Genomic DNA, 14,643 nt, shown 5'->3' on the forward strand with positions numbered 1-14,643 from the left:
CCAGATCAGATCATTTTATTTGAAGGGGTGTGCATAAGACGGACATGACACTGTCATAAGCATGACACAACACCTGTCATGAACCTGAAGGACTCTTCAATAACATTTATGACTGTTGTCATTATGTGTCATTCGGTAAATAATAAAGCTTCTAATGCAAAGCTAACATTATTTAAAATGCCTTTCCTATGAAAACTTGTCATAAAACAAGTCCAAGACTTTTTAGACATTTTCAATCTGTCCCTGTTTGCCTCCAGTCTTCCATCATCAAGCCGGAAGCTGTGACTGACTTAAACGACTACCACCCAGTTGCACTAACCCCAGTCATTATGCGGTGCTTTGAGAGGATAATCCTAAAACACATTAAGGATAACCTTCCTGCTGGTCTAGAGAGGCACCAGTTTGCCTATAGGAGGAACCGGTCCACAGAGAATGCTGTCTCCATTGCACTACACACAGCCCTGACTCATTCCATTCCATTTTCTAATAATTGCTCCAACAGTTTATCTTTTTCCTCAAAGCTGCTTGGCAATTGCCCAGTAGCCCTTTCCAGCCTTGTGTAGGCAAATTTTGTCTCTGGTGCCTTTGGACAGCTCTTTGGTCTTAGCCATGGTTGGATTCTTACTGATTGTGTGGGGGTGGACAGGAGTCTTTATGCAGCTAACGACATCAAACAGGTGCTTCTAATTTAGAATAATAAGTGGAGTGGAGGTGGGCTTTTTAGAGGCGGGCTAACAGATCTTTGAGGGCCAGAATTTTTGCTGATTGGCAGGTGCTCAAATACTTATTTGCAGCAGTATAACACAAACAAATTAAAAATTCATAGATTGCGATTTCTGGATCTTTTTTAGATTATGTCTCTCACAGTGGACATGCACCTAAGATGAAAATTTCAGACCCCTCCATGATTTCTAAGTGGGAGAAATTCCAAAGTCGCAGGGTGTTACTTATACGTATTTTCCTCACTGTAGATGTCATGGATGTCAAAGTCAAGCTAGCATAGCTGACCTACTTCCCTCACCGTTTTTAATTTAAATAAAACTTTTTCCTGGTCTTGCTATCTAATTATGGTATTGTTGACAAATTACTATCAAAGCACTGCGACCCTTTTTCTTTTATACGTCACCCATACATGTAAGACATAGCCTCCTTTGTTGACAATTTGACAGCTAAAACCAATGGTAATCATCAGTTTTTTGCCTTGCAGCAGGAAAATGGAGGTGTGAGATCTTGTGCATGTGATGTGTACATCATGGGCACAAGATAGTATATGGTGTGCATGAGAACGTTTTTTTTTTTTTTCCATTGTCCCTTAAGGGGCTCTGGAGTTTAAGGTTCTGATGTAATAAAAAATGCAAAACAACAAAAAGCTCCAAAAAATATATCAGATGTAAATTAAATATTAACTTCAAACGTAAATGAAAAAGCATCTTCCTTCAAAATGCAAAACTTTTGTATTTTCACCCAGTCTTCTATCGCAGCACTGTCATTGAATCTCACAACTGTCAGCTGTGTTCTATTTAGATTTTAGCATTTAGAAATAGTGATTCTTAAGTTTAAAATAAGTTTCAATACAGTCTTACCTCTAACTGCTGAAGTAACGCTTTGCCCTTTTTGTTGATTTCATTTATAAGAGTGAATACAGCAATCTTGATCTCATGTTCCACTTTTCTATGAGTCTCACCCAGTTCTTTTAACCTGTATTAAGTAAAAAACAAATAAACAAAAACACAACAACAAAACACACACAAATTAATTCCACACAAATACAAGTCAAATACAAAACTGTTCAGAAATTGTGCAAAATAGATGAAGCACAGAGAAACCTGAACCCACCTGTTTTGCAATTGAGACACAGAGTAATGGACATAGTTCTTTTTTTCCTGTAGTTTGGCCATGTTGGCTTCGATGATTCCTTTATGGTTCTGGAAAGCTTCTTCCAGAAACTGGTACCTGATAGAAGACAGAACAAACCCAAGTCACGATCAGGTTCAATTAACTAAATTAACTTCTGAAGGCCTGTACATACTCTGTAGGTACTGAATTATTCTTATTTTCAGGGTTTAGAGAAAAAAAAGGCTGTTTTCCCACCATCTTGGTTTACCAGAAGTTCTGTATTTGGCTTGTTTGTAAGTTAAACAAAATGTGTTTTAGCAACCTCGCATAAATAAATCCATTTGTCAGCGCTTGTGTGGTATTTACAGTCCTTAAAGGTTACATGCCACCAGAAGTAAACAGATATGGACATGAGTCCAAAAATGAGTCAAGGTTTTGTAGAGAATTATTCATAAACTCATTTTCTGGAAGGAGTGTAATAATAATAATAATAATAATAAACTTAAGAGGGTTTCATAATTCCATGAAACAAACAACGCTATAGTTAAGTTTGATTTTCTCAACTATTTTACACTTAGTTTTTCTAGTGAATTCATTTCATTTCTATGGGGTAGAAAGACACGATGCCGTAGGAACATAATGCTTATGCATCCCCTTTCCGCACATTTAACAAAGGAAAAAAAAATGAGGCTGCAACTAAATATTATTTTAGTAATTATGGAATTATGGTTTTTTTTTGGAGGATAGAAATCTGCTTTACTAGCTACAAAACAGATGTGTGCAAGAGCGTTGGACCTACCTGTGCTCCTTGTGCTCCAGAAGCTGACAGTCCCGACACGTTAGAGTGTCGCATGTCTCGCAGAAAAGTTTCAGAGGTTCCTGCCTGTGGATGGGACAGAAAACTGGCCTCTGTCCTGTTGTGACAGAATCTGTTGAAACAATGGAGGGAAGAAATTTAATAACAAAAAAAAAAACACATATCAAAGAACAACATTTAAAATTTTTAACAGCTGCTAAACGGGTCGCCTGATTGCACCAAACCAGACGTGGCACAGAAGGAACACAAAAAATGAATAATATTACATCCGTTTTGTTTGCTGCGTCATTTGTGTAGGGGTGAGCATGTCTATCATTTATCGTGATACATTTCTTATGACAAGAATTTTAATTTATTGTTGTCTCAATAAATTCCGATTAATGATGTTCAGAACCCCCAAAACTGTCCGTATTGTCGGGAGTGTTATTTTACTATTTTACCCACATTTTGTTCAATGAGAGTATCAAAAAGCCAATAAACTTGATCATATGATTAAATGCAGTTACTGTGTGCTGCAGTATAGTGACACAAATCACTTCTTCATGTGACTGTTGTCCTAAGGAAATACAGGCATGATTTTTTTTCAAGAGTATTTGTGTTTGTGTGGCTGCAAATGCTGTGTCATACAGTCAAAGTTTTTTAGTTACTTAAAAAAGTAGTGGTAATAAATTGTTCTTATTGTCAATTGTCATTATCACAATAGTGCTGAAAATATTGTGATAAAATTTTAAGTCCATATTGCCCAACCCTACTTTTATGGCAGGTTAGCGTCTTCCTCTCACAATAATGACATAGTTTGACTGAAAGATAAGTTGGGATTCACAAAATGTTACACTTCTTCATTTCTTCTCCATTTTGATGTCTCCACTTTCATTTTTGATTTGTCATCACTAGTATTGCTTCCATTCAGAACAAACATGTAGATCAATAGAAAATATTGATTAAAATCTAAATGTGTCTGCGGTATGAATAATTTTAAGCATAACTGTGTGCAAGAATAATTTAAGATATAATGACTAAGTCTTTAGGGGTTTTTTCCAAGTCAAAGTTGAAAACGGTATCAACATATATTAAATTTTTTTTAAAACTAATTGTTGAAGTCCTACCAATATGTTTTGTCATATTTATTTACAGAATGATCTTATAGGCTCAGCCATCAAACCAAGAATCCAAACGGGAAAAATAAATAAATAAATAAATAAAAAATCTAATTCTGGTTCAACCCTCAAGGGTTTTCATAATAATCCGCTCTCCAATAACCATGACAACATTATTTGTAGTGTCCAATAAATACTTCCCAAAAGATTTTCCGTCTCAGGCTTTGGGAGTTTAGCTTCTGACTCTTAAGTGTTCTTACCAGACGCAGCATCAGCATCTTCCTTTGTACGGATTTTGTGGTCTTTGGTAATTTTCACTCTCTGATGGGCCTCCACGCAGGTTTTACACAACCATTCGCCACACTCAACACAAAAGCCTACTGTCCCAGCGTTGTCTTCACAACTTGTGCACACCTTAGAAATACAGAAGCAGAGAAAGAGAGAAACGCAAATAAGCGTCACAGCTCATTTGGAAGACAGCTGAAAAGAACTGAAGCATTCAAGTTGGGCAAAAACGACTGTTTGCAATACCTGTGCAGCTTTTTCATCAGATGTGCTGGTAGCTTCCGTTGTGTCTTTGACAAAGTAATTGTCGATGATGTCACTTTGCTTGTAGTCCTGGTGGCAAACCGAACACCGCATGACATTTACTAGAAAGAAAGCGAAAACACGGGGTTAAAAATCAAACGACTGGGGCTCATATTCACCCGCTAGGATTTATTGCTAAGATTTTTGAAGCAAAGCAGCAGGCAGGCAGAACCCGCATGGAAACCGATAACCTGACTTAATTCAATCGCTGCTGCTTCAAACAAAAAAATCCTTCATCTGATGTTTTTTCTGGATTTCCATAATTTCCTTTTGTTGAACTGCTTTTAATGAAAACTCCTGGTGCAGTGGGGAAGGCCCGCTTATTCATGGGAGCTAATCAACTTAACTTCGATTTCCCGAAAATTCTATCTCATCACCCCATGGCATTTTTATTAGAATATTAAATCACGCGGCCCATAAAAAAAAAAAACAATGTCAGCTTCGCTTAATCGCTTTATTCAACTTCTTTAATAAAATTAGAGGAATCGGAGCTGCAGTTACTGGCGCCAACGAATAATTAGTTTAGCGTTTTAACTTTGCCACCCAATTCCATTTGAGCAAGATAAACTTCAGCCATTTTAAAATGATGCAAAAGAAATATTTTGCTCCTACTCTACCTCATAAACCAATAACCGACCATCCCAACCCCCCCAAACCTCCTGAAAAAAAGAAGAAAAAAAAAAGGCCGGCCGTCTGTGGTAAGAACTAGTTCTGGCCAGTTTGAACTGGCTTACACTGGCTTGATCAGCACACAGCCGGTTTGTGTGAGTGCCAGCTGCATGGGTCCCCATGTGTGGTTAGTGGTGGAAGCAGCTGGACTGGGTTTAGGCTTAACCTCCCCCCCCCACACACACACATATACACAGACATGCACAAATGTGTAAATAAACACATATGTGCCACCCATATGGGACCCTTAAAATGTAGATCTCCATCACATTTGAAAATGTTGCACAAAATAACTTTCTCCAAACAGGGCATGGGTTGTGTTTACTTTAATTGAATAAATAGAATACACACACACTAGAAATAGTTTGTTGGATTAAATTGCCCCAGGTTGTGTCCTGGTGACGTTAGTTTTAGATGCCATACCTGGCATAAGAACAAGCTGCATGCAACACCGGTCTACGGTCTATGGAGCTAAATCCGGGCCATAAGAGATGACCCATTAGGATCTTCCACAGATGACGGGTATTACAGCTCGCCATTGTTTTGGTATTCCTGGCCACTTTTTATTTAACTAAAACATGGAGACCACACAGTTTAGCTTTGGCTTTTATTTAAAACCCATTTGGTAAAAGCTTGAAATAAAGTGCCATGGGCTCCTTAATGTTCAACAAAGCTATATTTTTTATTTTACATAGCACGTGAAAAAGGAACAGAACCACATTACCACACACAACTAAAGCACTGATTGATTTGTCCAACTTTATATTTTTGTTTTTCAATCAACATCTCTGACAATCTCATTAGGGCTGACACGATTAATCCGATTAATCGTGAACCGTTTATTGAAATAATCGCCAACTAATTTAGTAATTGACGGTAAATTTGTCCAAATAGCCATTGCAATAAACAATAATATTGCCGTTTTGAGTCAATTTTCAAGCTATTAATTATGTTATTAATTATTAATTATGTTTATACCATTAACAAGCAGTATATTGTTAATGGCATAATTATGCAAGTTTACCCTCTCAAAGAGAAATAAACTTTAATTTTGAAAAGAACAATTAAAACTGGAACTGGTAGATCTTTTAAATATCCAAAATAAAACGTGACAACCAAAAACAATGAAAGTGAAATAAAAACCACACATTGACCCGTCACAATAACAAATTTTGCTGGGCGATTAATTGTCCCAGAAATTATTGCGATATACAATAATATTGTCATTTTGAGACCATTGTCAACTAATAACAAAAAAATTGTCTAACAATGCAAACACACCTCTCAGAGGTCAATAAACTAATTTCAAGAGAAGATTTAGAAATGGAACTGGAGGACCTTTTAAATATAAAAAAAATGGGAGGGGAGTTAGGGTGGTTTGCATTAGCCACTGTTCCCACTCAATCCCAATTGATGGCAGAGGGCTGTCCCCTCTGTGGGGAAATAAAAACTAAGAATCAGAAATGGAAAACTTTGCTTGTTCCACCATATTGAGGACGTTCTTGATAGAAGATTTAGACTGAAACTGAATGAACAAATTAAGCTGTTGTTTGTTTGTTTTTTACATTAGGTAAGGAAATGAGAAATTATTTGTTCCTGACCTTTCCTCACCAGTTCAAATTAAATATAACCAACAATTATAATGTCAGCTGCCTAACAAATTTACATTCTGCACGCAAGTGACCTGCATCAAACAGGAATAATCTTTGGCTCCTTTCTGCCTGAAAAAACATGAGATGAAAGAGAAATTAACAATCCATGCAATCTGATAATAAACAGTCTCAACCTCAAAAAAGACAACGTTGTCATTGTGTTTTGTAATTACTATGAATTCTGTTCATGTGTCATTAACCAGGTGATCTAGGCGTAAATGAATCAATAAGTTGCTAAACGCTCTGACCCAGGAAAGGACAGAACAACCTGTAATCCATTATGTCAAGTCAGGTTAATAAACACTCTAAAACTGGTTACTAAATAACCTATTATTGAATGATCGATTATTTGCCTCAGCAAAATTCAGTAACCAATTTACTGATGTAACTTATAAAAGACTATATAATGAGATGAAGGGCTGCAAAACATACCTCAAAAAGCAATAAGCGAGTCGATTTCATCTCTGTAGATGAGAAACATTTAGTGTTTTTTCTGAAATCTAGTAAAACTAACAGCTCAGAGATGCTGATTTACAAAACCATTTCTGTTTAAAAGGAAAAGACTAATATATTTTGCCAATAAGGATAACAAGTTCCAATGATTTGTAAATCCAAATGTGATCGTTCCAGGCAGATCCCCTCTTATAAAAACAATGTTATTTCAATTCAAAAAGGCAAAATGCAGTTCAGAGATCGCAAGCTATGAGGTGAAATCTGTACAATATAAAAATACTAAGAGGAAAAAGATGGATTAGGTTTTTTTCTTATTATTTGCCAGCTCTAATCAGCAACAGTAAGTCACTGAAATATTCATATTGGTAGGGTTGTTGTAAAAGAATATTTTAGTAACTGAGTACTCTATTGAATATTTTTACGATTATCCGAGGAATTCTCTCTCTCTCTCTGTTTCTCTCTCCCTCTCAACCGTGACGAAGCGATTCCGACGCCAGAAAAGCTGTCGTAGTCCAACCATCGCGCCGCAAAATTCAACAATCCTCATTTGTCCCCGAAACTCTGGCAAAACGACGCACACTTCAACACCATGCTGCTAGCACTTCACAACTAGGCGGAAGTAAGAGCGCTGCCCTCCACAAATAATGATCCGGGCGGAACACGGTGCGCTACATAATAAATATGTAGTAATAGTTTAACGAAATTTCGAGGCAGATAAATTTTCCTCAAAGAATTTCAATAATCGAGGTACTCGAATCATTCAAGGCATCGTTTCAGCTCTAGTTTTCAGTACAACAAATCAACACTTAAAACACACACTGAAGGTTGGGATTAAAATAGTGAAATTGATGTACAATTCATGCGAGTGTATTTTCATTCACTAATTTCATGTAAAAGTATATAAAATTTTACTGTAGGACGAAAAAGCATTGCATTTTGGCAGAAATAACAAACACAAGACTCCTAAACACTTCAGATGGTGCACCAGCTGAACTTCTGCTGGCTGACTCCTTGGACGTTAGCCAAGCAACAATCATGCTTTCCAAAAATGCACCCGCCTCAGTTTGATCTGTGCATCAACTCAAATCTGTACAAACACTGGGTCGTAAATGTAGAAATGCAACAATCAGGATTTTCCAAGCAGAATTTGTTTTAGGTCCATTTCACATTAGAGAAGTAAACATGTTGCAGCATATTTGAGAGGTGGTAGCTTTGAATATATTATTTAAAAGAAAAGACCAACGTACACATCAATGGTAGATGTGTTAGCAAACTGGAAATGGTGGACGTTTTGATGCATTTAAACTGGGCAAATTTTTTTTTCATTTATTCTTTTTACTATTTGTCTTGTACATCACAAAATCAATACAGGGAAAATTGGCTGATTCCAAAGAATTACTTATTGATTGCTGCATCTCTCTGCAAATTACTTTGCACTGCATAGAAAAAGAACTAAAGATGTAATACCGATACCATGGATGGACAACAGAAGGAAAACATAAGATATGAAGAGTACTGCTCAGTGCTATGATCATGACATACTAATTAGGCCCATCGCAACAAGCAATAAATCAATTAACTGCATCACTGAAACGAGCTCAATAATTTCCAACTGCATGATTTACTGTCTCTCTTTTCTCTCTCTACCAGAAACTGCATGATAAGTCTTCAGTCGGGAGCAACTAACCCTTTTTGAGATACAGTTTTGTGCACAGAGACTTCATAATTCATTTCATTTGTAGTTTCAGTTGTTTTGTTTATTTTGGATATTTAAAGTATCTTCCACTTCCAGTGTTAAATGTCCATTAGAATTTAAGGTTTCTTGATCTTTGAGAATGTGTTCTTGCATTATTATGCCATTGCCATTACATTACTTGAAAATGATCTCAAAGCAAACAACATTATCACTTATAACTTCTGGGACAATTTAATATCCAGCAAAATTTGCTATTGTGACAGGCTCAGTAATACCAATTTTTTTGCCTTTCTGCTTTGGACTGATGGCAAACAGACACCAAAAAATGAGTATTCAGTCCAACTACTGCGGGGTCTTAATAATACTCCCAGTAGTTGGGAATGCAAAGTCCCAACTGAATACTCCCAACTACAAGCCATCTGTTGTGGTTTGAGATGACTATTTCCATTTCAACAACAAACATTTATTGAAAAGGTTGCTTCCACCTGACATTTGGTATTCTTAGCTGTAATATTGTGATGACTTGACCCCCTTACTAGTCCATCTTACTCATTTTATTTATTTTTTAACAAACTCATTTGTGGGCCAGACTGAAATCAACATCTGCAAGCATAATATAGTAGGGACCAATATGCCTACGGTCATAATCATTTGTTGGCAGAAATGTAATATAATAATCCCGATTATGCTGTCAATAGTAACCTAATCATCTGCAAAAAAAACTTTTTTTTCCTTTTTTTTTTTACATCAGAATTTGTCATTTAGTGAAGGTGGAATCCCCCACAGAGCCTACCATGCTGCCATGTTTCTATAATGGTACATACATACATATACATACAATACATAATGGTAGCTCAGGGTTGGAAAAAAACTCATAAAATCTGATTAATAGGCCTATGTACATTATCCTAAAGTTTAAGTGTAAATTTCTACTATTGCTGATTAACCTTTTTATAACTTACAAACTAGACACGAGTGACACCCTAAACACCGCCGCCCAAAATCCCATACACAAACACCAAAGAACCTATAAAGGTTGTAGTTTAAGTCTGTGACTTCAAATTACAGCTCAGTATCGCCTCACCAGTCTCAAAAATCAGAATTTGTCCAAAGGGGCGGTTAACTTCATGAGCTCATAACTATGACTCTGCTACCATTTTGGAAGGGCTATCATACCAAAATATTAACTAGAGACATGTATATTTTTAAAAAATATGGATAGACTTTGCCACCCTGAAATGGACCAAAATGTGAAATTTAGGCCTCTGGCCCATGGACTATACCTCTCTAACTTCAGAAGCTTTATTTAGGGATCTAATAACCAGCACCATCAATAATACATGCACAGAGAGCCTGAATGCATTAGTGATACGCTACTGAAGCTGTAAAAACCAGGCATTCCAAATAGATTATTTAACACTGAATCCAACATTTATATGTACATAGATTTAGAATTTATAAACAGATTTAGAATTTTGCCCTATAATGCTCAAGATGTGTGATCTAACCAACTATTTAGAGTTCACTGCACCAAAGCAAGGAAGGGGAAAAAAAACATTGCTAATGACGACGACATTTGCCACAGATTATTACAGTACAATCAATCTCAAATTTGATGCATGACATAACTTCTGACGACACATCGGTGGATTTGTTTTAATCACCGATTAAATATATCAGTCATAGTAAAAACAAAAAAAGTAGCACAATCTTTTCAGTGGAAAAGTGAGACTATCTGACGCACAATCTAACAGAAACTACCTTTTGAAACAGATGTCATTCTCCAAATCCTCCACAGCTTAATGTTCCCTACAGGCCTGGCTAACACTTGGATCCTTAAACCAGCAACACTCACCTATATGCGTATCCGTTTGACCGTGTGGACCAGGCACCTGCACGCTTATCTGTCTGTCCGGCTGCGGGATACATTTCAGGCAAAACGAGTGCAGGCAGGGCAGAAGTTTTGGTTCGCAGTCTCGAGTCTGGAGACTTTGTTTACACACAGCGCACGTATCCAGTAAATTAATGGGAGTGGACACCGGCGTCGCCGCCGCCGCTGGGGCAGTCGGAGCTGGAGATGTTTCACTCGTGTTTCCGCTAACAGGAGCATCCGCGGCAGGAACAGCGTCAACTGCCGGCGGCTCCGAGTTGCCGTTGCTGGTCTCGGTGGGGCTAGCTGCGTTGCTAGCGTTACCGCCTGCTTCCCCTGCCGCAACAACAGCGGCGGCGGCAGGCGTAGCAGTAGCCTCGGCTGCCCCGTCAATGCTATCGTCCACTCCTTCACTGCTGGCATTGAGCTCCTCGTTAGCGTCCTTAGGGGACTCGGTTTCTGCATCTCCCTTCGAATCCGTTTCTGTAGCTATTCCCTTGTCTTCGCTTTCTGTGCTAGACTGCGTCTCGGCTTGCCCTGAAGGCACTGGGTCCGCATTAGCGGACGGTTCCATCTCCTCCTCGCCTTTGTTATCCGCCATCTTCCTTCCTCTTACAAACCGCTGCACGTCCTGCGTAAAGTTCTCGAACCGGGAGCACGCATGACGACGTAAGTTGTGACGTCGAGCGAAACAGCTCAAGAGAGATACAAATGTTGTCACTGGGGGGAAAAAAGAAAAAGAAAAAGAAATGGTAATTAGAAAATATAACCACCTCGAGTCAGAAATGGTCTGGTGTAGTGCAAAAACGTAAAACGAATTAGTTGTAAAAAAAAAAAAAAAAAAAAAAAAAAAAAAGAAAAGAAAGTGGCTTGCTGGGTGACATTTTGAAATCAATTTCTTCATTTCTGAAGAAATTTAATTTTCCTCAAAAATTCAGTTGATGCACCCACAGTTACTGGAAGGCCTTTTCTTTTTTTTTTAGTGCTGAAAATAATGCCAAAAACTTAAATGTGAATGCCATACAGTCTTATTCAATAAATTAGTATAGACGTCCTGATCAGACTTGTCAGATTAATAGTATCTTTCGAAAATAACCTTTTAGCAGGTATTAAACATACTGTGAACTATAAATATATTAAAACGGAAGTAATCTAATTAATCTATATAATGCATTATATAGATTATACATATTACATATGATACATTTTATATATGTATTCTATTCACTTGGTGATAGAATTGCTGACAAATGAACTTTTCAGTCATATTCTAATTTATGGAATCAGTCTGTATTTGCCTACAGATGAAACAGTTTCACAATTCAGTAATATCTTTTGTGAAGAATTATCACATAGTTGCCTTTTATTGTCTGATTTTATCAAGTGCTAAAAACATAAACAACATGAGATTCCTTAGCAATCAAAATGTTAAACATTTCAAAAACAGATTAAGTAACTTCTGCGTAAACCAAATGAATCCTTGTCAGTACAAACTTTGTATTTTTCATTTATGTGATTCTGACTCCACAGCTGTCCCTCAATTGGTTCCACAATGGGGGAACTTTTTTTCCCCCCCCCACACAAAAAAGTCCGTAAAAACACCAAACAGAACATTCTGTCCGTTGCAGGTTTATGTTTTTGAATTTCCTTTTTGCGATCATTAGGATGCGATCGCCTGAACACTCGCGGTGGTTGATTAGCTCTAACTTAAACACCTGCTCTCCTGATTATCTGTCAGAAAATCTTTGTGGGTCGCCTTATATTTGTCGTAATTGAACCGAAATACTCCGAACTGCAGAGTAAATGTTAAGGTGATGAAAGTTAAGCTACCATAACTAACCTACTCTCCACTTTCACCACCATATGTATTTTAATAAAAGCTTTTGAAATGTCATCCCTTTGGACCTTGTTATCTTGCTGTCGTAGTGTAGATAATTAATATCAAAACGTTGCGTCCCGTTTTCAGATTCTTTGCTTGATTGTGTCATTTCCCCGACCACCGACATTCCTGACTCAATGCAAAGCAACAGCGCATGTGGCGCACTACGACGCGCAGTAAGTCACGTGACGTCCAATCAACTAGATCACTGAGAGGACTTGCCAGTTACGTTTTACAAAGAAATTTTAAAAAGCATTAACTGGTTGATAATGCTTTGAATACAGTATGCAACTGCTGCCAAGTTACTGTACACAAATCGATACAGGCACATAAAGAAAAAAAGGTGCAGGAAATATTGGTGGTTTCATTACATGCCCACCCCTGTCCTTGAGGAAGTTACGCCTATGTTATACAGATAAGGGGTGGGCCTTTAAAAGTTATCAAAAATCCTGTTTTTTTTTTTTTTGGGGGGGGGGGGGCAAGTAACTTGGCGTACTTGCCAAAGCAAAGGAAATGCTATAACTTTCACATAAAAAGGTCAATTGGCATCCTATGTTGTCATAGTATGACATCATCTATGATGTCATCATAACAGGAAGTAACTTATCTTCATCATTGTACTATTTTGATCAAACTTTGAAAAACAAAATCACAACATCACTCGGAATAGTTTAATTTGTCATGTAATTAGTGAATTGTCCAGCTGACTGTCAGCTCTATGCTTCTTTTCGGGCTCGCATATGGACTCCACTTAAACTACCCAGAGAAAACACAAAATACCCTCCTGTTCATTGTTTTCTATTAATTCTTAAAATCTCTAATGTGGTGAAATTTACACAGACTGACATTCTCAAAATTTTATTAAACAAACGCTAATTAAAATCAATGTATTTGGACAATTCAACCTCCTAGCTTCCTGTTATCAGCTCTTTAAATGTAATGAACAGATCGGCAATGTTGTAAAGACAAGCTTTTCAGCTCTGTCAGCTCAATGAAGTTACTAGTATTCATTACTTATGTTTACAAGAAATAGTTACTTCTGTTTTATCAGTATTCATTTCTCATGTTTTTCAGTTAAAATTATTAAATGTAAATTATAATCCTAATTAATTAGTTTTTTTTACCTGTATAATAAATAGTGCTTAGAAAAGTTGCCTGTATGTTACTCATTGTTCCTTAAATCAAAATAACAATTCAAATTATTTTTCTCACCTTAAATGGAAAAAAAAAGATGCATTAAATTAAAGTTTACGTAATCATGTCTGATCATCTCCGAGAAAGGTTTGAATAGCAGTGTGAGCGTTGGCTGGAATATACAGATAAATTTGGACTTTGACAGCAAAACAGAGAAAGACCATGTGCTATTTAAGAATGGTCTCCAAAGGGATGATATACAAGAAGAGAAGGTGGACAAACGTAGAGGAATACTTCCCAAGGTGAACAGAAAAACTGTTTTCGACAGTTTGGAACCATCTAAGGGTTGTGCCTTATACCAATAAGTTTCAAAAGAGAAGTTCATCATGGTTTACGTGCCGATAGAGGCAACAAAACCAGGACAGCCAACCTATCTGAATCAGAAGATAACAGAATAAAGCGGAACATAAAGGGTAGGAGGGTAATAGTGGTCTGGTGAAGCTGGTCTTACAAACAGAATAGAGTCAGTCTGTGATTTTCTCAGTGACACAAACAATTTAGGCAACCATTCTCCATTGAAACTATGTAGGCTGTGTGGCCTACCTGTGTGCTATGGCTGCCCTGGGTGAAGCCTACTGCTGCTGCAGTCTCCCAGAACCGAGTCCACATGTCCTTTGCTGCTCTTGGGTGCTGCGTGCTGCAAGTCCGACAGCACTCTAGCTACTTGAACAACTATGCAACTACTACGTAGCATTCACCCACTCAAAACAAACACAATTATATGTACACACCAATGCACTGACACACAAATAATCCGAGTGGTTGAAGGTCATACAAACATAGGCTACTATTACAGCAACGTGACCTAGTTTGATGCTGGATGCAGCCTTGGTTTAATAAAGTCAAACACACAATCAAGACTGCAGAGATATCAATTCTGTAAAGCAAATCT

At 37.4% G+C, this 14,643-nt stretch overlaps 1 protein-coding gene across 1 annotated transcript in view; it reads right to left on the reverse strand.

Annotated features, from left to right (window-relative positions):
* The window catches only part of LOC102222703 (E3 ubiquitin-protein ligase TRIM33), a 33,639-nt gene extending 19,251 nt beyond the window's left edge, over positions 1-14,388 (reverse strand). The window contains 9 exon segments of the mRNA XM_023333209.1: positions 1,584-1,698; positions 1,837-1,953; positions 2,636-2,765; positions 4,011-4,164; positions 4,282-4,400; positions 10,664-11,294; positions 11,296-11,316; positions 11,318-11,398; positions 14,295-14,388. Of these exon segments, the coding sequence (XP_023188977.1) occupies positions 1,584-1,698; positions 1,837-1,953; positions 2,636-2,765; positions 4,011-4,164; positions 4,282-4,400; positions 10,664-11,294; positions 11,296-11,316; positions 11,318-11,341 (1,311 nt within the window). The 5' untranslated portion in view covers positions 11,342-11,398; positions 14,295-14,388.
* Between the last annotated feature and the right edge of the window lie 255 nt (positions 14,389-14,643).

This window comes from Xiphophorus maculatus, chromosome 1 (genome assembly GCF_002775205.1).
Source record: "Xiphophorus maculatus strain JP 163 A chromosome 1, X_maculatus-5.0-male, whole genome shotgun sequence".
Taxonomy (NCBI): domain Eukaryota; kingdom Metazoa; phylum Chordata; class Actinopteri; order Cyprinodontiformes; family Poeciliidae; genus Xiphophorus; species Xiphophorus maculatus.